This window comes from Armigeres subalbatus, chromosome 2, assembly GCF_024139115.2.
Source record: "Armigeres subalbatus isolate Guangzhou_Male chromosome 2, GZ_Asu_2, whole genome shotgun sequence".
In the NCBI taxonomy this organism is placed as follows: Eukaryota; Metazoa; Arthropoda; class Insecta; order Diptera; family Culicidae; genus Armigeres; species Armigeres subalbatus.
Genome location: NC_085140.1, coordinates 186,544,137 through 186,569,959, shown reverse-complemented (window position 1 = coordinate 186,569,959; position 25,823 = coordinate 186,544,137). Strand labels below are relative to the sequence as shown.

Sequence of the window (25,823 nt, the reverse complement as noted above, 5' to 3'; positions counted from 1 at the left end):
GCTTGTTTCTGGCCTTTGATTCTCATGAAAAATTGAGTTGACTACACGAAACAATCCAAAATCCACGCATTCATTCTTTTTTAATCTTGCGTATATTTGGCAGAATCATTTTTATTATCGCCCTTATTCTAAGGAAAGTTTTAATACAAAAAAAAACTTTGTCAGGGGGTACCTCATACAGTGCATCTGCCTTGGTACCACACAAAAAAGGTTGCGAACTGCTGCTCTGGAGTTCGTTCAAGAATCCGTCTGGAAAACAACCAGGAATTCTGGTGGGAATCAACTCCTAAAGTAGGGTTTCTTACGCCATTCCTGGGCGTACGACTGCATTATTTAATTGATATTTATGACAGAAAGCAAATTCTCCTGAATTTTGTGGGCCGTGTAATACTGTAATAGGGTTCACTTCTTCTTAAAAATAGCTATTTTTGCTAAACATCGTTTGAAAAGCTTTTATTTGATTGAAATAAACGAGGTGTACCACGTATTTCAGCCACAGCGATTGCTTTTCTGGCATACTTGAATTCAATTTCCGGCATAAGCGATTTTCATTCAATCTCTCAACATTTCACTCTCATTCTCTCTCGGGTCGGTAGAAAAGGCGACGTAAACAAAAATATGCACGTTCCACGTCATCGTGTTGCCAGATGGTATTAATCACAATAATTTTTATTTGGTTGAGAAGATATATTCATTCATCCAAATTCCTTCCAAACACTTAAAAACAATATTTTTTTCCGTCTAAGACGGTCGTCGAAATACGAATCTGCAAAGATAACAAAACGTAGTGGAATCAAATGGAAAGTACTAAACTCGTCTTAGACGGTTGAATACATTCCACTAAAAAGAGCTTAAAATATTTTTTTCACTTTTTGAAATTGAGAGAATTATAAATAACATGATAACGTCAACGTATGAGCTAATTTTTCTATTATTCATGAAGAATTATTGGCATACTAAAAAAGGCTCCTGACTTTTTGGCAGCACGGTGCGGCTAGAAGTTTTTGAGCCGAGGTGCTTTTTTGTTCGGTTTGAGGATACTATTTAAAATGTATTCTAATATGTTTATATAAATTCTAGTATTGCGAACAAATAAGAAGCGTTGAAGTGCGTGAGCTTAGCATTGTTGTGTGGTGATTAACAGTATCGAAGACTGTGACGATTTCCAGGTAGTTGTTTATTTGATGATACCAGTTCGGCCAACTGGAATAGTTTGCAGTAGCCATCGAGCAAGTAAGTACAGTACATGTTTTAGTCGTCGGGATTCTAATAAAATATCTATCTTGCGTTCGGTGCTCCGGTCGAAACAAGCGCGATCTTCAAAAGTTTGCAGTAGCCATCAAGCAAGCAAGTGCAGTGCGCGAAAAAGCTTGAAACTTAATAGTGAAAAACTACACCCGGTAACGTGTCGCTTGTTTTATTTTTTTAGACATTTGACAGTTCATAGTAAGTATTATATATTTTGCCTTTATCGAACAACAAAAATGCATCGGAATAGTTTGCAGTAGCCATCGAGCAAGCAAGTGCAGTGCGTGTTTAGTATTCGCTAAAAGAATAAAATATCTATCTTGTATTCGGTGGCTCAAGCGTATGTATTGCGCTTTTCTCCGGTCGAAAAAAGTGCGATCTTCTATAGCTTGCAGTAGCCATTGGGAAAGTAAGTACAGTGCGTGTGCTATTCGTCGCGGTTCGGTCGTCCAAAACACGATCCTCCACAGTTTGCATATGCCGCCGGACATGCATTGTGAGTGGTGTCCATGCTCGGTTCATAGACACGTCGAAAAATCTGGCATCGTTATACTTTCTGCGGCCGAAAAGTAAATCAATTGATATGCGTTTGATCGTGTTCCTGCTCGGTGTGCAGGTAGTTAATTTGTTCTGCTTTATGCGGTCGAGTCATGGTTGTTTAAAATCATTGTGTAAACGATACCTACCGACTAACTGATAATCCTTGAACATTTGAGTTACTGAAACTTGCACACTGAGAATGCTTGAACAATCCCAGTTAATCATTCAGTTGATTCTTTGTGCAATTTCACTGATTCTGGTCAATCACGGAGTAGCAACCATAGATATGTGGAGTCAGTCAAAGCAAAGCTCAACAAATGACCAGTTCAGCCAAATGTCCCTATCGGCTGTTTGACGTTTTCGGCCAAATGACATTTTCGGTCAAATCATTTTCGACCTAATAGCCGTTTTAGACTTTCGGCTTAACGTGTTTTTCGGCCAAGTGGCATTCAAACAAATTGCTTTTCGTCGAATGACTTTCGGTCAAATGACGAATCGAGGTATTTAGCCGAAAGGTGTTGGCAGAATATGTCATTTGACTGAACAAACCATTAGGCCAAGACCCAACTAGCCGAAAATTTCATTTAGCCGAAATGGATAAACTGCCGAAAATGTCGTTCGGCCGAACTGGTCATTTGGCCGAAAAAGTCGCTCTGCCAAAAAAGTAATTTGGCCTAACGGGTGGATATGTTTTACCTTATTACCCGTTCAAGCGGGGTCCCGTAGCGTAGTTTGCTACACGTTCGTCTTACAAGCGGATGGTCACGGGATCGATTGCCAGCCACTCCACCAAATCCTCGTCAGCAGCCGGATCCGCAGCCCATACGATGGGCATTTTGGGGTACGCGTCTTACCGTCAAGGCTGCCTGATGACGACTGACACCTTGTTTCATTTTTTTCCAAAAGATTATCGAAAAGCAGACCTAGGCATCTAGAGCCACTGAATAATAAGAAGATCAATATGATTTATATTTATATTGGAAGAAGACGATTGCATGTTTATAGACGAGTGTTTTTCAACCAAAAATAGGCCTCCTAAGAGAAACGGTAGGTAGAGAAATTGAAAAAATGTTCAGCAGCATATAAACATAACAGCATATGGAGACGCATGGCGCCGCATGGTACACTTGCGCAACGATTCATCTTGTAACTAAACTTTTTATGCAAATTTTATCACATCAGTTTAAATAAATAAATACTGCTTCGTTAATTCCGATTTTGATTTTTTAACTGAACAATTGCATCACATGATTGATGCAATGTTCAAAGCAAATACCATACCAGAAGCTGTTCAGGTTGGTATAAAGTACACACAAAAAATTGTTATCGGACTCCGTTTTAATGGATCTAAATAATTGTGTGAAAGTTGTAAATTGGAATGCCCGCTCTCTAAAGGGTAAGGAAGATGAATTATTCAACTTCCTAACAGTTCATAATGTGCATATTGCCATTATAACAGAAACTTATTTAAAGCCCGGACTCTCCATTAAAAGAGATCCAAATTATTTTATCTACAGAAATGATCGTCTTGACAGCGCCTGTGGTGGGGCGACCCCACCATATATTGTCATTAATAGACGTATCAAACATAAATTATTTTCTTCGTTTGAAACCAAAGTTTTTGAAACCTTGGGAGTTTCTGTTGAAACAAATTTTGGTCAATTTTCCTTCATTGCAGCCTATTTGCCTTTTCAATGCAATGGGCAGCAAAAGAATTTGTTGAAAGCTGATCTTCAAATTCTGACTCGCAACAAATCAAAATTCTTCGTAATTGGTGACTTCAATGCCAAACACCGTTCATGGAATAATGCTCAAAGCAATTCCAACGGCAACATTTTATTTGAAGATTGTTCTGCGGGATATTATACTATTCAATATCCCAATGGCCCAACTTGTTTTTCATCCACTCGAAATCCTTCGAAAATTGATTTGGTTTTAACGGATTCAAGTCAGCTGTGTGGCCAATTGGTAACTCATGCTGACTTTGACTCTGATCACCTTCCTGTGACATTTGAAATCTCACAAGAAGCCATTTATAATCCAATCAGCTCTACTTTCAATTATCATAGGGCTGATTGGGATTTATATAAAACGTATATCGATAGGAATTTTGATGTTGATATTCCTCTCGATACCAAAAGTGATATTGATAATGCTCTCGTATCTTTGACAAATTTAATTGTCGAAGCCAGAGGCATTGCAATTCCTAAATGTGAAATTAAATTCAACTCCATTATTATTGACTTCATCTTCAGCTACTGATCCGTCTTAAAAATGTGAGGCGAAGGCAATACCAAAGAACTCGCGATCCAGCGTTGAAAGTTATTTGGCGAGATTTGCAAAATGAAATTAAAAAAAGTTTCGCTGTTCTGAGAAATACCAACTTTGAGAATAATGTCTCGAAGTTGGATCCCAGGAACCCTTTTGGAAATTAACGAATATTCTCAAAAACCTCAAAAGCCAATTCCAGCGCTTAAAGAGGGAAATGAAATTTTATTAACAAATTGCGAAAAGGCTCTAAAACTTGCTCAGCAGTTCGAGAGTGCACATAATTTTAGGTCTAGATCTCACTAGTTCAATTGAGGATCAGGAGGTTACACGGAGCTTCGAAGACATTCTCAATCAAGAGAATGTTTTTGACCCTTCGTTGGGAACAAATTTTGATGAAGTGAGATCTATTACTAGAAAATTTAAAAATATGAAAGCACCTGGTGATGATGGTATTTTCTACATACCTATCAAAAAAACTTCCTGAGAGCTCTTTATCCTTTTTGGTTAATTTATTTAACAAATGTTTTCAATTGGCATACTTCCCAGATAAATGGAAAAACGCCAAAGTTGTTAATTCGGCTCAACAAATCTGAAGGATATTCGACTGGAGTTGCTCTTCTTGATATAGAGAAAGCATTTGACAGTGTTTGGCATGAAGGCTTGATTGTAAAATTGATGAATTTAAATTTTCCTCTGTACATTATTCACCTGATCCAGAATTATTTATCAGATCGCTCACTGCAGGTAAACTATCAGAATTCTAAATCTGATAGATTACCTGTAAGGGCCTGGTGTCCCCCAAGGCAGCATACTGGGGCCCATTTTGTATAACATTTTTACTTCTGACTTACCTGATTTACCACCAGGGTGTCAAAAATCTTTGTTCGCAGATGATATAGGTTTCTCAGCCAAAGGGCGTAGCCTTCGTGTCATTTGTAGTAGATTGCAAAAAAGTTTGGATATTTTCTCCACTTACTTGCAAAAATGGAAAATTTCCCCGAATGCTTCCAAAACTCAGCTTATAATTTTCCCACATAAGCCGAGAGCTTCTAGCAGACATATTGTCACTATGAATGGGGTTCCAATTAATTGGTCTAGCGAAGCTAAATATTTAGGACTTCTGCTAGATCAAAAATTAACTTTTAAAAATCACATTGAAGGCCTTCAAGCCAAATGTAACAAATATATTAAGTGTCTATATCCACTTATAAACAGAAAATCAAAACTTTGTCTTAATAACAAACTTTTGATTGACAAACAAACCTGCCTGACCTGCCATGTTATATGCTGTGCCAATATGGACTAGTTGCTGCAATACCAGAAAGAAGGCACTTCAGAGGATTCAAAATAAAATTCTGAAAATGATTCTGAAGTTGCCTCCGTGGTATAGTACCAATGAACTTCATAGAATTTCTAATATTGAGACATTGCAACAAATGTCCAACAAAATAATTTCCAATTTATACAAAAATCGTTGCAATCTTCTATTGCAACGATTAACTCCTTGTACCCTTAGTATAAAATAGGTTAAGATTAGTTTAAGTTGAAAACATTGTAATTCCTACATGGTTCAATTCAACCAGAGGAAAAATTCTAACTGCCAGAGGCAATTGAAATGTATTAATAATAATTAAAATTATAACATAGCAAATAAGGATGATAGTGTTAAAACACGGAACACCTAGTCTAAGAGATGAATGCATGTATTAGATAATTAGCAAATAAAATTAGTAAAAAAAAACTGCTTCGTTAATAGAATATGGATCAAAGGACAAAACGATTGATTGTGGTTTCCAGTACTATGTTTCAGCAGGACTACAAAAAGTAAATACTGAGATTAAAAAGATCATACAGAACGAAGGCCGTTATCATGTTGAATTCGAAAGATACTATCCGGTATTTTTCTATCGCTGTTACTCGGTTTTGTTAAACTGGAACTGTATTACTATTTAATAACCATTACAAGGGCAACGACATGCACGAAATGGTAACGCACAAACAAATGCTCCGAGTTTCACATTTCCCGCTTTCCAATCCCGATGAAGGTAGGTCACATCTAGTCATCTCACACAGTCGTCAACATAAAAGAAACAACAAGATTTGCTTCAATGCACAAGAATAAAACCCAGATTAAACTACCTTGCGATGATGATGCCTCTCTCATGTATTGAAAACGCCAAAAAATATAATCGTAATAAGACCCAGTTTCTCCATATAATAAACTTAGCGGTTGCACTTATTATAGGAGCGTCTGATAATTCCTTATGCTCTAAACTGTTTGTATAAAACATAAATTCTAAAACTTATCTGAAAGATTATTTGAACTGATTAATTGTCAACAAAAGTGTTCTGATCTTAGCCGATTTTCAATAATACCATGGACCGAGGTCCATGATATCAACCTAATAATTATGGTGCCAAATATCCATTTTTGAGTTGAATATATGAACTTTCCTTTTGCCTTAGTGTACAAAGAAAGGCAAACGTTCAGATACATGCATTCCATTCTTTCGCTTTCCTCGGGTGAGCTTTTCATCGTGGGTAGCACAAACCTAATAACAGAATAACATGAGGTCTTGGAATGCTAGAGCATGGTATCGTTCCAGCAGAACGGTATGTGTTGTTTGAAATATTTTTCCCAGCACAATTTTCTCGAAGTGAAGAACAAAGCAAAGTATTTATAACAGATATGCACTTTTTGCTATAGAATGTCGGAAAATGAGAAAAAACACTTGTTTGTTTGGTTATACGTATTTTAATCGCATTGTCATTACATCCCCCACTGGAACATTGCCATCTCGCAGCTTAGTTAACTGCGAGGTTTCTAGGCCAGGTTACCATTTTTGCATTCATACACCTGTGTTCAGAATAATAGCAGCGGAAGCCGTTTTCCATACAAAATGGTCAACTTTGACAAGCTGTTACCCTGATGACCGATTGAGCTGAAATTTTGGCAGTGAACTACAAATATGTTGAAATTTACACATACTCAGTATCAATTTTTTCGAATGACGCGTTCAAAAATTACGCACTAGGTCAAATTGTTCAAAATAATAGCAGTTTTTGTTTTGGAAATATCAGGAAAACAATTAATTGGAATGTTATCAATTTGAATTCAGGTGCTGCGAGACACTAAGTTTATAATTCAAAAAATACAAATTGTGGAATTTGACATTTGAATTGGCCAATTGATCAAAAATAAAAACTGCTATTTTTTTTAACATTTTGACCTAGTGCGTAAATTTTTAACGCGTCATTCGAAAAAAAAAAAAATGATACTTACTATGTGTAAATTTCAACATATTTGTAGTTCACTCCCAAAATCAGCTCAATCGGTCATCGAGGTACAAAGTTACAGCTTGTCAAAGTTGACCATTTTGTATGAAAAACGGCTTCCGCTGCTATAATTCTGAACACAGGTGTATATCGTGAGGCTAACACGATGATACTTTTATGCCCAGGGAAGTCGAGAAAATTTCCAACCCGAAAATTTCCTAGACCGGATCGGTAATCGAGCCCAACCACCTTCAGCATGGCCTTGCGACTTCCGAATTCTAAGTTGGTGCTAAGCCGACAATACAATAGTGCAACGACTTAATGTTGAAAATGGTGAAATACATTAATAAATAAATATTTATTCGTTGGACAAAAATTCAACTTAAAACTGTTACCTAAAAAACCGTCTGATAGCCTTTTCCAATTTTATATTTTTACAGAATGTTGCATCTGAGTAGGACAGCCACCCCATCATAACTTCTACCCCGGAAGCAATGTTTATTATAAAAGTTAATTTCCCCGACTGCCTTTCATTCTGTTCACCCACGACCCACGTGTTGATGGCCAGAAAATTCATTACCCTCATAACAATACCCTTGAGAAGAAAATAAAATCCACTCACCTAAACTACTGCTGTTAGCAACGTTGGCAAAGTGCTGCTGCAGCTGCTGCTGGAGGGCCTGGTGCTGCGACATCGGATTACCCGGCACCCCTATCTGGTGGGCGGACTGCGAGTGCGATAGCCCACCTCCGGTCATCATTCCACTGGTTGCCGAACCGGAACCACCTATACTGGTGCCGGTGTTCCCGGTCAGTATGCTGGCCAGGGCTTGCCCGGCCGTTCCACCGCTTATCATGTTGGCACCAATCACAGAGTTGCCCCCACTGCCCGGTCCGCTTCCGGGCTGGGGCGGCCCACCACCGAGCGACCCGGACAGGATCGCCGATAAGCTCAGCGGGCCACTACTACTACTGCTGCTAATGCTGTTGCTATTAATGTTGCTACTATTGATGTTGCTGCTAATCTGTTGAGCCGATTGTGATAAAGGCACATTGTTGGTTATGCTATTAGTATTTGGTACTACTGCTGACGACGCTGACGCTAGCGACGATGCCGACGTGTTGGCTAGACTTGGCAGGACGGAGGAATTGGTTCCGTTCACTGAGTTGTAGATGGTATATTGTTCCTCGTCTGTAATTGAAAAGCAGGGAGATGGAGGAGAACGATACATTATAAAGTCAATTTGTGTGCATCATGACCGGCCGTTTAAATCCGGTTATCGTGATTCATGATGTTGATGATGCATGTGTGACAACCATTTCCTTCCATGAAAAGCTAACGTGCGGTAACACAACTTCACAAGTGTGCAACAATAAGACCACCTAGCGGATACTAGTGGAAGCTGATGAATGTTTCCCTAGTCGAAACGTGAAAAACAGATGTTATAGGCGTTACATCGAAAATGGGAGCTCGAAAATTAAATTCTATACACGCTAACTTTGATCTACTCAGTGAGTAAAATTGTACTGCCCCCTTTTCTCGCACCAAAAATTTTACCTGATTTTCCTTTGAAAACAGGACTACTCTAAACTGTGAGTAGTTCCGCTTTTGACGGAAATGAGGTGAAATTTCCTTAGGAAAAAAAGAAACGTCAATACAATTTTAATCAGTCTCCAGATGAAAGTTAGAGAGTACTTTCTTCCGACAATTCCTGAAATAATAACATCTAATTTATTACTACTTCGCATTTAAAGTGTTTAAAGTTAAAACGTGACTGGTTCGTACCCTTGTTCGAACTCAGTCACTGTTCATGTGAAAAGTCATAGATATGTGTCATGGGTGTGATGATGATTCGAAATGACGTTACATACATATTTACCTTCACACTAGTTATTAATTAAATGCTACCAAAACTGCTAATTGTCAACGGAATTTAGTATAGCGATGATAAATGTTTTCTACCCTGGCATTATATTGATAAATAGGTTGCAAATTAATTTTTAAACTTTTCATGATGAGTCACAGGCATTTTTGCCTTTCTCGCACAACAAAGCTGTACCAGAAGGCTGTATTTTGACGTAGAATTACGTTCTTCAGTAAGATAGAAGGTCGTTTTAAAGATTCAAATTTGGGACCGTCACGAAAAAAGATCAGGAAGTCCAACCCAACAAACAATTTTAGCTGAATAAGCTAGTTTTTCAGCTGAAGAAGACTATTTTTGGCTATATAAGCGCTTTGCCCACCAGCAATGTTTGTTGGGAAGCTTATAACTCAGCCGTTTTTCAACGGACTCTGGAGTTTTTGGTATGAGTCGATCAGTAAACTCTCTAAGATTCAGTACAGCTATTGTAAATAATTGATTCAATGCATTCGCCTATTGAAAAAAATAATTTCGCCAACCAATGTTGAAATTGCATATTAACAGTAAATGGCCTACATTTGGGCTATCAGCCATCCACTATGAACATGCATTAAATGTTGATGATCAAATTTGGCATCCACTATCGCATTATACGTAATTCTACGTTCAATTTGCAATCGTATCTTTGATGCATCACTCTACTTCTTTTTAACGAAAAACTTGTACACTAATAAAAATCCACACATTTTTATTGGCAAAAATCTAAAGAAATTTACCAATAAATTTTATTATCACCCGCTATAGGAGAATCCACATAAAGGTTACTACCGTGCAAACTCAAACTTCGGACGCTAAAGCACTTTCTAATGTACAATCATCCTGTTAACTCACATTTTAAATCACACCGTTTAAATCACCATTGCAATCACTAAGTACAGTATTCATCTTTCGGCTACGTATTTAATATGTGCAAGATATTGCGAAGAATGTTTGCAATTTATGGAAATGTCCGGCTTCTGTTTGTTTCAAACCTCGGACACCGGCGGGGTTGTATTCATATTTCGGACACAAAGATTCAAACTTCGGACACCTGATTACACCGTACCGGGAAGAATGATTGAAAACAATTTTCACTGCACAGTTCAGACTGTCTTTCAATCATTTCATCGCATTGTTTTAACATGTCTTATTAAAATGTAACTACCTATACTAAAGCAAGCGAAAGATATTAGTCTTTCCGATCCAGCTTCACGAAACATTTCGATGAAATATTTCATAAAATTTCCCATACGAATTGTAGCGTCCGAAGTTTGAGTGTGTCCGAATTTTGATTATCCACGGTACATAGTTAATAAGATTTATGTGTGTTTTTGCTTATATATCGCTCAGCAATTGATAAGGGCCTACAATAAAAAGTGAACAAATTCAATTTTAATACCTTTCGATAGCATCCTCTAATAGCTTTTTATTTTATTATCAGACTAAGGCCGGAGTGGCCTGTGCTGCACATAAAAGTCTTCTCCATTCAGCTCGGTCCATGGCTGCACTTCGCCAACCACGCAGTCTGCGGAGGGTCCGCAAATCGTCCTCCACCTGATCGATCCACCTTGCTCGCTGTCCACCTCGCCTTCTTGTTCCCGTCGGATCGTTGTCGAGAACCATTTTCACCGGATTACTGTCCGACATTCTGGCTACGTGTCCGGCCCACCGCAGTCTTCCGATTTTCGCGGTGTGAACGATGGATGGTTCTCCCAACAGCTGATGCAACTCGTGGTTCATTCGCCTCCTCCACGTACCGTCCGCCATCTGCACCCCACCATAGATGGTACGCAACACTTTCCTTTCGAAAACTCCCAGTGCGCGTTGGTCCTCCACGAGCATCGTCCAGGTCTCGTGTCCGTAGAGAACTACCGGTCTTATAAGCGTTTTGTAGATAGTCAGTTTGGTACGGCGGCGAACTCTATTCGAGCGGAGCGTCTTACGGAGTCCAAAGTATGTACGATTTCCAGCCACTATGCGCCTCCGAATTTCTCTGCTGGTATCGTTATCGGCGGTCACCAGTGAGCCCAAGTACACGAATTCTTCTACCACCTCGAGTTCGTCACCACCGATAGAGACTCGTGGTGGGTGGCATACATTGACCTCTCTTGAGCCTCTTCCTATCATGTACTTCGTCTTCGACGTGTTGATGACTAGTCCAATCCGTTAAGCTTCGCTTTTCAGTCTGATGTAGGCTTCCTCCATCCTCTCAAAGTTACGTGCCATGATATCAATGTCGTCGGCGAAACCAAATAACTGGACGGACTTCGTGAAAATCGTACCACTCGTGTCAATCCCTGCCCTTCGTATTACTCCCTTCAAAGCGATGTTGAATAGCAGACACGAAAGACCATCACCTTGCCGTAACCCTCTACGCGTTTCGAAGGGACTCGAGAATGCCCCTGAAACTCGAACTACGCACATCACCCGATCCATCGTCGCCTTGATCAACCGTATCAGTTTATCCGGAAATCCGTTTTCGTGCATTAGCTGCCATAGCTGGTCCCGATCGATTGTATCATATGCGGCTTTGAAGTCGATAAATAGATGATGTGTGGGCACGTTGTATTCGCGGCATTTCTGCAATACCTGACGTATGACAAACACCTGGTCCGTGGTAGAGCGTTCACCCATAAATTCCGGCCTGGTACTGCCCCACGAACTCTCTTGCAATTGGTGTTAGTCGGCGGCATAAAATTTGGGAGAGTACCTTATAGGCGGCGTTCAGCAATGTGATTGCGCGGTAGTTGCTACAATCCAGCTTATCACCCTTTTTGTAGATGGGACACACGACACCTTCCATCCACTCCTGCGGCAGAACCTCATCCTCCCAAACCTTGGTAATCACCCAGTGCAGCGCTCTAGTCAGTGCCTCACCACCGTGTTTAAACAGCTCTCCTGGTAGTTGGTCAGCTCCAGGGGCTTTGTTGTTTTTCAGCCGGCCGATCTCCTCCTGGATTTCCTGGAGATTCGGAGCCGGAAGTGGCATGTCCTGCGCGCGTGCTCCTAGGTTCATTACCATACCGCCATCGTTGTCTGCCATATCGCCATTCAGGTGCTCTTCGTAATGCTGCCGCCACCTTATCACCTCACGCTCGTTTGTAAGAAGGTTCCCGTTTATGTCCTTACACATATCGGGCTGTGGCACGTGGCCCTTACGTGAACGGTTCAGCTTCTCATAGAACTTTCGTGTGTTATTAGCGCGGTACAGTTCCTCCGTCTCTTCGCGGTCTCGATCTTCCTGCTGGCGCTTTTTCCTCCGGAAAATCTAGTTTTGTCTGTTCCGCGCCCGTTTGTATCGTGCCTCGTTCGCCCTCGTGCGGTGTTGCAGCAATCTCGCCCATGCTGCATTCTTCTCCTCAACTAACTGCTCACATTCGCCGTCATACCAGTCGTTCCTCTGATCCGGAGCCACCGTGCCTAGTGCAGCGGTTGCGGTGCTTCCAATGGCGGATCGAATATTTATTATTTATTAACAATTACCATATAGCAACATAAATAATCACATATTGATTTTCAATGCTTATGCTACTATGCAACATCTAATACCAATAACTACATACTGAATAAGATATTTAGATTCCGCTTAAATAAAGAAAAACTTCTTTCGCACCTATGATTCCTAGGTAAATCGTTCCAAATTCTTATAGCTCGTAGGCGGAAGGAGTCTCTTAAACTGTTTGTGAAACATCTAGGAACGATAAGTAACGAACCTCGCGAAGAACGAGTATATCTAAAAAAATCTCGAAGATAAATTGGAGAGTTGTTAATAATTTTGAATGTTTGGATACAGGTTCTAAACTTTAAATGATTTGTAAAATCAGTTCCAAGAATAGCCTTTCTATAATTGGATAAATGATCAAACTTTTTCAGATTAAAAGCATATCGTGTAGCAGCGTTGAATACTTGGTTTATGCTTTTTAGTGGAATGTTTTCACCTGTCATAAGACGAGTTTGAACAATCCCATTGAATTCCACCACTTAATTGTATCCTGACAGATACGAGTCAAGTACAAGACACAAGACACTGAAGACGGCCTTACTGTTGAGGTCGAAATACGTATCTGTCAGGGTACTTGGTTTAGTTTTTTCGTGTTTTTTTTAGTTACAAGGCCAAACAAAATATCACCATAATCAAACAGTGGAACTAAAAGAGACCTGACCAGTTGAATCCGGATATGTTGGGGAGTACACCGTCTCAATAATACAAGCGAGTGTAAGGCATTATAAATTTTACTGCACACGGCATTAACCTGAGGTGACCAGTTCAAGTTAGTATCCATCATTAAACCGAGATTTTTGACGACATTAGAATATTCAATTATATCGTTTCCCACTCTAACTGATGGTACATTCGACAAAACGGCACGTTTTGTGTGAAAAATAATCGTTTGCGTTTTTCCTCCGTTAAGAATCAGGCCGTTTTGCTCGCACCATAGCAATATACTCTGAATGTCAGAGTTCATTCGATTTACCATTTCTGATATTGTGCCAGGGACCCCAGATATGTATAATTGACAGTCGTCTGCATACAGGTGGAATCGACAATGTGACAGATTCAATGGAGGATCATTAATGTACATTGAGAAAAGTAGCGGTCCGAGAATTGAACCTTGAGGCACCCCGCTTAGAACAGGAATTAATTCAGATTGTTGGTTGTTGAAGTCAACGTATTGCAATCGGTTGGACAAATATGACTGAATTAATTTTATGTAGAATTGATCTAAATAGATTATTAAATTATATTTTAACTTGTTACACAATTGTCTATGATCAATAGAATCGAATGCTTTACTAAAATCAAGAAGAACCAGTAAAGTGACCATCTTCTTGTCTAACGCTTCTCTAATGTCGTTTTCTATTTTAATAAGCGCGGTTACGGTGCTGCATGATTTCCTATATCCAGACTGGAATGGACATAACAGATCATTGTGTGTCAAGTAGTCATTCAGTTGCTGAGAGAGTAGTGATTCGAATATTTTTGAGAGGGCACAAAGAATACTGATCGGACGATAGTCTCTTTCAGTAACTGGGTGGTCAATCTTACCTATTGGAATTACTTTTGCGATTTTCCAATCAAGTGGGAAATCTGAGGAAGTGATACAACAATTAAAGATATCCTGAATGTATGAGAGAGTAACACTTAAAGACATTTTTAAAACTTGTAGTGGAATTGAATCATTGCCAACAGCATCACAAGAAGATTTAACAAACTCACTAAGTATTTCGTCATTTGTAACACACCTAAATGAGAAATTCGGGTGTGTTGCAACGTCGTCATTTTGATTGAATGAAAGTGGAGTGTAATGAGCAACAAAGAATGAGTTCAGAGTATCAGCACTTACATCCCCTCCACCCATACAAGTGTTTGTTTGTTTTAAGCCTAATCGTTTAATGTTCTTCCAAAGTTGCTTAGCAGGAAGGGCAGCTCTTAACTGTGAGGTAAAATATTGACGTTTTGTACGATTGACCTCTTGGTTTGTTAAATTACGAAGACAAGTGAAATTTTTCCATTTACGCTGATTCCCTCTATCGCGTTTCCAACATTCATAAGCCTCGGACCGATTTTTAATCAATCGATGAATGTGAGTATTGATCCAAGGAGTACTTGGATCTTTAATCGTTTTTTTCTTGAGCGGAGCATGCTTATCAAGAATGGTGAAGAATACATCATTGAAACATTTTAGTTTTCCATTAATCCCCACACAATTGAACACACCATCAAAATTTACGCTACGTATATATATCTCTCCAGCCATCTTCAAGAGATGCTGCGCCTAGCTGCTCTTCCGTTGGGAGTGCCACTTCCAGCTGCTGCGCGTAGTCTTGGGCTAGTCTACCGTCTTGTAGCCGCCCAATGTTTAGCCGCGGCGGACGACTCCGACGCGTGTTGATCACCGTCGAGAGTTTTGAGCGCAGACATACTGCAACGAGGTAGTGGTCGGATTCAATATTCGCACTGCGGTAAGTGCGTACGTTCGTGATGTCGGAGAAGAATTTACCGTCGATTAGAACGTGGTCGATTTGGTTTTCCGTTACTTGATTAGGTGATTTCCATGTGGCCTTGTGGATATTCTTGAGGGGGAAGAAAGTGCTTCGGACTACCATTCCGCGGGAGGCTGCAAAGTTTATGCATCGTTGGCCGTTGTCGTTCGATACGGTATGCAGACTATCCGGTCCGATAACCGGTCTATACATTTCCTCCCTTCCTACCTGAGCGTTCATGTCACCGATGACGATTTTGACGTCCCGCAGTGGGCATCCATCGTATGTCTGCTCCAGCTGCGCATAGAACGCTTCTTTCTCGTCGTCGGATCTCCCTTCGTGTGGGCAGTGCACGTTGATGATGCTATAGTTGAAGAAACGGCCTTTTATCCTCAGCTTGCACATCCTTGCGTTGATTGGCTGCCACCCAATCACGCGTTGGCACATCTTTCCCAGCACTATGAAGCCGGTTCCCAGCTCGTTGCACGTGCCACAGCTTTGGTAGAAGGTAGCCGCTCGATGCCCGCTTTTCCACACTTTCTGTCCTGTCCAGCAGATTTCCTGCAGCGCTACGACATCGAAGTTGCGGGGATGTAATTCATCGTAGATTATCCTGTCGCAACCTGCGAAGCCTAGCGAATTGCAGTTCCATGTTCCAAGCTTCCAATCGTGATCCTTTATTCGTCGCCTAGGTCGTTGCCGATTGTATCGAGTCGTATTATCTTCTATGTCGTTCGTAATAGTTGTTTTTAAAGGCGGCTTATTGGGCCTGCGCAAACCTCCTGTCTCGTCGGAGGGCCGTCGTGTCAGGGCTGTTTAGCGTCCCACCTAACACCAGGACTTGGGCTTGTGCGCTTTGAGCGGCACACGGTCGCTTTGGCGGAGCCTACTCGCGGATACATGCAGCTTTTTATAGAGGTTTAACAGGGCCCACTGTCAAACCCCACCACATCCTAGGCAGGCGCCACAACTCGCAGATGGCCTGGGGAGGGTTCGTCAAGCCCTTGGACATAGTCCCTGCTGCCCCCATCCTCTGATAGCTACTAATCGTATAAAAATTAATTTTTGAATGTTATTTTCACCAAGCAACTCGTTTTTTTCTGTCAGGAATAAGCCTTCTCCAACTTCGGGGCTGATAACGGGATTTTTTTTCTGCCCGAGGTCGGAGAGAAAAAATATCTCTCCCGAAAAGCCTTAGGGGAATTGAGGGTAAAACCGACACTGCGGGTAAAACCGACACCGCTTCAAATTTCTGATTTCAAGTGATTATCGGACAGAATTTCGACACACTTTGAATAAACGTTTAATTTCTTGTATTTCTAGCAATTTTGTAACTGGCGGAGACGTGTAAAAGTAATAATAAACAGACAATTAGCATTGATCACCATTGTGGAGATGAGTTATGTAAAATTTTGGCATCGGTGTATAAGCTTTTTCGACAATAATTTGTTGATTTTCAGTATTTAATCATTCTCTGATCCATAATTGAACATCTTTTTGTGTATGCGGAAAAATAGTTAACTTTTCTAATTATAAACATCTGCATATACCTCAGCATTATTATGTTATCAGTTGGGGTAAAATCGACACCTGCCATCGAATCACGAAATACCTCTGATTTATTAGACTCATCATTCGCATAATATATGTAACTCAAAGATTGGAAAACGAGGCGCCGGGGAATAGAACTTAATCGTAGACTGATTACATTCCATATCATCAATTTGCGTGACAATAGGTCTACGGGGTAATATTGATTCATCAAGGAAAACCTGCAGGTCGGAAAACAATAGCGCTCAAAGAAGAACCGTATTTTTAGGCTTTTTTTGCTCTTAAATATATTCAATCCCTTCTCTAGTGTTGTTCTTTCGTGATCCATTTTCACCCCTGTAAACATGTAGCGTGTCACCTACGGAACTAGTCTTTTTCATTTCTTGTCATAACTTTACTATACGCATTTATTTTAAATCGCCATTACAAACGACTTTTTAAAATAAGTGAAATTTAATTGTAGGTCAATATTTACAGTAGTTAGTAAATTTGTTACTAACATTCTTATACTTTATATATTTTCACTCGACCCACTAAAGAAACTAAATAAAATATGATATGTGGTGATGATTTCAAATATATCAAATTTTGTTCAACCATCGTTAATGAGTGATCCCTAAACATGAATTTTATACACATATATCAAAATGAATGTTGTTAAACATTTTCAATTATATTGCAACATCATTTAGAATTGTTCTGATGTTCGATTTCATAACGACTTGATGTGTCGGTTCTACCCTCATGTGGTGTCGATCTTACCCGCACCCCAGCGGTTTGGGCTGGAAGATGGACTGTTCGCGTTTTCATCATAAATCAAATTCTATCAAGAAATATTGTCCTGAGATCTCATGGACTGATGCATGAAGAGCCAAAGTATGCTTGTATGAAATTTCTAGGCTGGAAAATTGCTTCATAGATTGGGGAGCTGTAAAGTTGCTTAGGGTGTCGGTTTTACCCACTTTTCCCCTATTCCATGTTTGCGTTTAAAAAATGCCATAAACAAAAAGTGTATGTATAGCAATGTATAGCAAACACAGAGTAACTTATCAAAAAGCCCTATTTCGGAGAAAAAATTAAAATAGACTTAAAATTTTCTTTTATCGATTTCTGCACTGTTTTGATTATTTTCAATGCAAATAAAGTTATGGATGAATAAACAATGTTGAATGTTTATTATGAGCTTTTAGAAGTTTTTTTCTGATCTAAATATCATAAACCTGCGAAATGGGAATTGAAATTGCGATGCATTTTTTTTTACGTTACTTACTTTTTTTACGTTTACTTACGTTATGGATGTAGGCCCTTTTCACATGTTAAGCGAGAATATGCTATGCGTATTCACATGGCCGTTATGTGGGAAATGCTATAGTCAAAATTTATGTGTGCCACACATAATGAATATGATTGGATTTTTGTCAGTGTAATCCAAATAGATTTCTGTAAACGCTTGAAAAATCAGGTTATCTATAAATAACATAGTAATCAGTTTTGAAAAGGAACAGGGGCTTTTGCGTATGGAAGCAGTTTAAAAAATTTAAAACTTTTTACGATTATGACCATTGGATTATTACATATCTTAAATCTATTATAAAAACTGAGCCTAAATCCAAAATTTCATGAACTTTGGTGCACGGGAACTATTTTAAATCAATTTCGACTAAAACCTCTAACGGCAGAAATTTCGTGTTGGTCAATAGTGAAAGGGGCGATCAACGAATCATTATTTCCACTACCGTTGATGATCTGCTGAGACCATGTCCGAGTTCATTATTAAAGATGGTACGTTTTCTGTAGTTCCAAAAGGGTTTAAGCAAATTTTCACTGTGCATGGTTCAATCGATCGACGAGTAGAAAATTTGCTCCCTTCGTTCACATTTTTCTTCTGAAGAAGGCCACATACAGAAGAACTTTTGAGCTGTTGAACAAAAATTGCAATGACAACCAAACCCATCTAGATCCATTTGTCATTATGACTGATTTTGAGGTGGCTGAAAGGGATACTCGTAGACATTTCCTTACTTGGCGTTGTCCGGATGCCATTTCCTTGCGAGATGGAACCAAAAAACATGGTTCAAGGACAAGAATGCAAATAGCATTTCGACAGACCCGCCTTACCCTTCTTGAACCAACAAGAAGTACCTGAAGAATTTGCTACCGTCAAAAAGAATGCACCAAGAATCTTCCATCGATTAGGTGTCGTACAACTACGTTTTGGGTAAAATGAAGAAAAATCATCCTACTCGTCGATCCGAACCGAAATTCCAACTAGAGGAATGGTCAATGAAAGTGAATCTTTTAAAAACATTCCTGGACAAGTCCCTCGTACTATCAACGTTATCAATCGAAGGTAACTACCTACTACAAGTGGAAGAGTGGTGCATTGTTCGTACTATAAATCATTTGTAAAAGCCGTAAGGTAGGCAATTATAATGTAAATCGTCAAATGAAAATCGTAGGCTATAGTTTGGAAACGAGTGCTCCAAATATTGTACCCTCTTAAAGCATATACGTAGCCAGGATTTCGAGCAGGAGGTGCGGGGAATGCAACTTTTCAAGATCTTCTGAATCGTAGTTTTGGCAAAAGCTACAAAAATGTTGTATTGGAATTATTGCATATTCTGAACTTTTATAAAAACTCATGAATATTGACAATTGCAAGCCATTAAACCTTCAGTTTGATTTTGGTTGAGCTTTTGATACCTATAACATGGAACCAGCTATGGATTTGCTGCAATACTTTGTACTGGACCCATTAAAGAGCTTATTTTCTCAGGAATCCTACAAAGCAGTGTAGAAGAAATATTAATTTCAATGAAAGTTTTGTAGATAATTCTTAACCCTCGAGAACTCGCACCGTTGTATTATTATTATTATTGTTGTATCAATAATTTTTCGTAAGATGTTTTTTAGTATATTTATTGAAGAGACTTTCAGCCCAAGGCTGGCTCATCTCCGGAAATTCGTAAGAATTCTTTTAACAAATTGTTACGGAATAATTCCTGCAGGCATTTTGAAAGGAATATAACATTATTTTACTAAAGGAATTCCTATTAAAGGAATCCACGAAATAAATTCAAATGGAATTTTCAAGTAAATACATATTGAAATTTTCATATAAATTTTTGGATTTCTACAGGAATTTGGGAATTTCTTCAGAAACTCCCGCAGGACTTCCTCCAGGAATTTTTAGAGGCATTTTTCCGGGAATTCTGTCGAGAATCCGAACAGAAATAAAACAAAATACTGTTTTGGCTAAAACGAAAAACCCTAAAAAATATCTGGATTGCGTTCAGTCCATCATAAGGGCTGGTAGCGATGAATGCCGTTCAAAATAGTGACTATAGTGACCAACGATGACGAAAAAGTGACCAAATAGTGACTTTCAAATGCAGAAAAAGTGACCAAATAGTGACTTTTGTATGAAGTTTAAAACTGAGGATAGAGCTACGAATTGCATTATCATTGTTATGATATAATTCGTAGATTGCGAACTAGTGTTTTATTTTTGAAATCCTAATCTAAAATGCTATCAGAAATCAAGAAAAGGTAAAAACAACAAAAGCATGAATATTACTACTACTGGTCACGCCCATCTTCACCGTCAAGAGGAAGAGAATGGAAGCAAGAGGCCAGTGACTGCAAAACTCTCATATGTACCACGGAGTTGGATATCGAGGATGGTATTCGTTGGATAAGCCAGAAGCTAGCAATATTACTATGGTATCATATTGAGGCGGTAAGACGCGCGGCTACAAAGCAAAACCATGCTGAGGGTGGCTGGGTACGATTCCCGGCGCCGGTCTAGGCAAAGTTGTCTCGACTTCCCTGGGCATAAACGTATCATCGTGCTAGCCTCATGATATACGAATGCAAAAATGGTAACCTGGCTTAGAAACCTCGCAGTTAATAACTGTGTAAGCGCTTAATGAACACTAAGCTGCGAGTCGGCTCAGTCCCAGTGTGGGGATGTAATGCCAATAAGAAGAAGAAGATCATATTGAGACATCATATCAAGTAACACACCACGAGAAAATATCTACCAGGCGTCATGGTAACGGGTAGTGAATAACAAGTTGTTACACAAAATAATGATAATTAAACAACAATTGTGGTCTAATATGAGCTCGATGTTTTCTGTATAACAGCAAAATCTTTGCTAGGACCATTTGTTTGAAAAATGTAAAGTAATTTAAATAATAAAGAAATTTATAACAAATAAAGCTTTTGAGATTTTGAACTCGACGTGGCATTCTGAGGAAAATTTTGAAAATCCAATAAAACTATGGTCTCTTATTAGCAATCCAGAAATTCTAAGAAACTATAAATTCTGAATGGCAGACTTTAGTATTAAAGTTAATAAAAAATGGGTGGTCAAATAATCTCGAGTTAAATAAATCTTTTAAATCTGATTAGTTGCTTTATTTTAGATATTAGAAATTCCAATTCACTAATTTTTTGGGTATCTATTCTCAATTGTTAATAAATAGAATCTTTTTTTTTCAAATGTGATATTTCTGTTTTGAATTATTTACACCATGACCCTTTCTTGAGGCGAGCAGACTAGCAGACCCGACGAACTCCGTTTCGCCTAAACTTGATCTATTCTCTGATTAGTTTTCGAGTTATACAAAAATGTATGCTTTATTAGTATGGGAGCCCCCATTCTATAAGGAAGAGGGGTATTGAACCACCACAGAAACATATTTTCCCTTCCAAAAACTCCACATGCCAAATTTGATTCAATTTGCTTGATCAACTCTCGAGATATGAAGAAATTTGTGTTTTATTTATATGGGAGCCCTCCTTTCCAAATGAGGGAGGGGTCTCGAACCATGTTAAGAAACTTCCCCGGCCCCAAAAACCTCTGCATACAAATTTCCACGCCGATCGGTTCAGTAGTTTCCGAGTCTATAAGGTTCAGACAGACAGAAATTCATTCTTATGTATATAGATGTTCTTTACTAATCTTGCCGGAGTAAAAATGAACAACCTCGTTAGCAAAAATTAGCAGCATCGTGTCATTTTGTTTTTCTTTTTGAAGAAGCCATTCATTAAGCATTTTTTCTATCACGACTTCCTGCAAAGCCAGTATGCACGCACGGTAAAACACCATCTAGCCTGGGGTTGTGCCAGAATCTAAATAGACGTGGTTGTAGTTCTGTTACTCCTCAATTTGGTACTCTATACTCGAGGTCAACCTTAAGCAGCATATTCCTTTCTTGAAGAAAAAGATCATAGTCGACATGAATCGGAAATAACCTCATCATTCCACAACTCGCGAACCTCACAACACGCTTGGAACTTTTTGGTGCATATTTCCCAAATTTTATATATTGCTACCAGATTCACATTTAATTCGGTTTATAATAATAGTAGGTAAGAATGATTTTTATTTTGAAATTTGTTACAATAGGCAAAGCAAAAATAGTGACTTTAGTGACCATTTTCCGAAAAATAGTGACTTTAGCGACTTTTGGATGCAAATAGTACCGCCATCGGGGGTGACAATGGGTCTGGGGGGTGACAATGGGTCATCGCTCTCACCGGCAGCCTGGAGGTCGGATAGCAAAATCGTTCAAAAAGGTCTCTTATATTTTAGTCTTCTTGCCCTTAGATACATTGAATCCATTCTACAATCATTCTAAGTAGTTGAAACAGTGACCCTTTCTCATCCCCATTTGACCCATTGTCACCCCCGACGACGGTACCTAGACTCAAAAAAGTGACCAAGTCACTAAAAAGTGACTCGCTACCAGGCCCGATTCATTATACATCTTCGGATATTCTCAAGAATTCTTTAGAAATTTACTACAGGAGTTGCTTTGGAAATTTCCCCAGTATTCATCCAGGTGATATTTCAGAAAAGTCCTCCACACATTTTTTTTCGTAAAAAATATCCCCAAAAAATAATGCAATTAGTCATCTAGAAGCTCCATTGTTAATTTCTCTAAGTAATACATTGGAATTTCCCCCAAATTGCCTAAAAATTCTATTGGAAACTCCTTCGGAATTTACTTCGGGAATTTCTTTGAATTTCTTTGTACATTCCTCTAAGAATTCCCTCTGACATTCCTTAAGGGATTCGTCCGGCAAAGTTTCAGGAAAATACTTAGGAGATAGATCCAGAAATTCTTTTGGAAATGTATCAGGATATTCCTTCAAAAATCCCTCTGGCAAAACCTTAAAAAATCCTTAAGATATACTTGTGTCTTGACAACTTCTTCTAAATATCCATAACTAATTGTTTAAAGATTTTCTTGGTCGGATTTCATCATCAGTGAATTTGCATCAGCAAAACTTTTCGAAATTCCCTTAGAAGAATTCCTTCAGAAATTTCTTTTGTAAATTGCTCTGGAAATTCCTGCGGAAAGGTTTAGGAATTCCTTTGAACTTTTTCAATAAATGCCTTCAGCAATTATTTCAAGAATTTTTTTTAAAAGAATTTCTTCCAGTGATTCTTTAAGGAATTCATTTGGAATTTCTTTAGAACATCATCCAGGATTTGTTTTATATTTTATTGGAAATTCCTTCGGTTATTCCTCCAGAAATTTAATAAGTCTCAAACCATCGGATATTCTTTTAAATTTTTTTCGAAAATCGCTTCAGAAAACTTTCAGAAATTCGTTTATGGATCATTCGGAAATTACTATGAGAGTTCGTATAGAAATTTCGTCAAAGGATTTTCGTTAGAAACTCTTCTGAAAATTCCTTTGGTATTTCCTCTTTCATTCTGTAATAAATTTCCTGAAATATTCTTCTAACAAAATTTCCGGAATAAATAATGCAGGAATTTCGGAAGAAATACAGTGTGGTTTTACTAAAAGGATTTCAGAAGGATTTCCTCGAGCAAGTTTCTATGGAATTTCCGAATCAATTTTCGAAGGCCTGTCCAGAGAATTTTCAGAAGGTATTTCTGGACGAATATCAAAAGGAATTCCTGGCGTTATTCTTACATATTTTGTATACTAAAGCATTACAAAAAAAATCATTTATATGTACTAGTCTACGTTGGTTGTCGAAATAAATAAAATTGAAATAAAATTCAAACACTACAACAAGTTTAATCTATACGCTTAAGTTTTCGAGCTTCGAGCAATTGTTTTATTTTCCTATAGGAATGAGTAGGATATTACATCATTGCCAGATATCTATTTAAGCTATTTCTAAGATTTTTATTGAATAAAGAAAATTCGAGTAAAATACTGAACTACCTGTATTGTCTTGATATTGAGTAAACATGTAAACTAGTGCAGCTTCTCAGACAGTTTATTTGAAAATATGAGTTAAATTCGTTCTTATAAGTTAATTTGTTGCATTTTTTAACTAAATTAAAAGTTAACGACAAATAAGTTTTATTGGGATGTAGAATTGAAGTTATTTTAAAAGAAGTTATTCTAACAGGAAGGGAAGGTTAGTTTGTTGTAGTTAGATCGCCGTTTGAATGCTCGTAGGAATTGTCAGGCCACTGAATTGAAAGCCGAAGAAAAGAATTTAACTAACTAATTTATCCAATATTTTATATATGTAATGTATTCTAAATTTTAAGCAAATCAATGAAGATCAGGGTCGTGCTTCACATTTCAATTACGGCGAACGCAACACCTATGGTTTTCTGAACCTATCAAGGATTTTGGGAATCCTACGAGATTTCCAGATTTTTTATGTCAGGGCTGAGCGTCGATGAGCATCATTTGAAATGTTTGAGTCGTCCATGGATATCTGGTCAACTTGCGAACAATATACACTCCAACAAACATTGGAGACGAATGGAGCGCTTATCAAGCAAAAATTCGTCTTCAGGCGACTCAAAAAATGCAACTTTTGATGGGTAAATATGCTCAATATCTTTTTCCGATCAAAAGTTATAATCGTTTATCTGTCAAAATTACATTTTTTTCATAAATTGATATCTCTGGTTAGGGGCTTTTCAAAACGCGTGTTTTGCTATAAGAATAATGTCTGTATCTTCCTCCGTTGTCGAGTTATATTAATTTATTTGAAAAAAAAAAAATGAATTTAGTAAAATTGATAAAACTTGAGATAAAAAAATAACATATCCCCAATTTTTGGACATACCGTCGTGCGGGGCTTCTTTTGACTCCGGGGGCTACTTTGGATTCTTGATTATTTTGAAAAAATTAAACCGAAAAAACACCAAATTTGAAACAGAAAGTGGCCATCCAACTATTGGTGATAATGACACATTTATAGTAATTTTCGTTATCATTCTTGTTTTAAAATGTCTAAAGTAGCCCCTGATTTGTCAAAAGAAGCCCCGCACGACGGTAATAAAGAATATTAATTTCTCTTTCAAATGCCGTGTACATATATTTTTTTGGTCTGCCCTAACCGGAGATATCAACTTATGAAAAAATGTAATTTTGACAGAAAAACGATTATAACTTTTAATTGGAAAAAGATATTGAGCATATTTACCCATCAAAAGTTGCATTTTTTTTAGCTCTAAAAACCTGAAGACGACTATTTCGAGAAATCTAATACAAAAAAGTAGATCAAAAATACTGTTTTTTGAGGTACACCCTAATCCAATTAGGTAAAATTGCTCTAAATCAGCCAATTTAAGAGCTACAGAAAAAGTTTTTTTAGCTAAATTGAATGGAATAAGCTGCGCTACAACTTTGTAGGACATAACATGTCAATATTCTTAGAAAAAAAAAATTTCTAATTTTTTTTATATGGTGGGCCACCCTATTTTTTTAGTAGAACCATAATGATGGCCTTACTATTTCGAACAATTTTGTAGAACAACAGTTTTTTCTTAAAAATATAGTTTTGGCGTAAAATGCATCTTTCCGCGTAAATCTGTATCCTGGATCATAGTGCAATGCTGTTACGTCCTTATGATACTACGCACGAGAATTATTATCTAGCACAAGATTTGTGAAATTTCGAGAATCTACGCTTGATCCCGGTTCTTTGGGTGGACCATTCTCAATGCTGGAACTATCTATGTCTCTTCTTTCATCAAACAATTCTTCTCCGGGATGCGATAATATCAAATTCAATCTTCTTAAAAACCTCCCAGAT

The 25,823-nt window shown here is 38.3% G+C and overlaps 1 protein-coding gene across 1 annotated transcript in view; it reads right to left on the bottom strand.

Annotated features, from left to right (window-relative positions):
* LOC134211392 (GATA zinc finger domain-containing protein 5-like) overlaps window positions 1–25,823 on the bottom strand; it is a 679,652-nt gene that overhangs the window by 381,485 nt on the left and 272,344 nt on the right. The window contains exon 6 of the mRNA XM_062688198.1: window positions 7,958–8,527. Coding sequence (XP_062544182.1) covers window positions 7,958–8,527 — 570 coding nt within the window. The remainder of the gene's footprint in view (window positions 1–7,957; window positions 8,528–25,823) is intronic.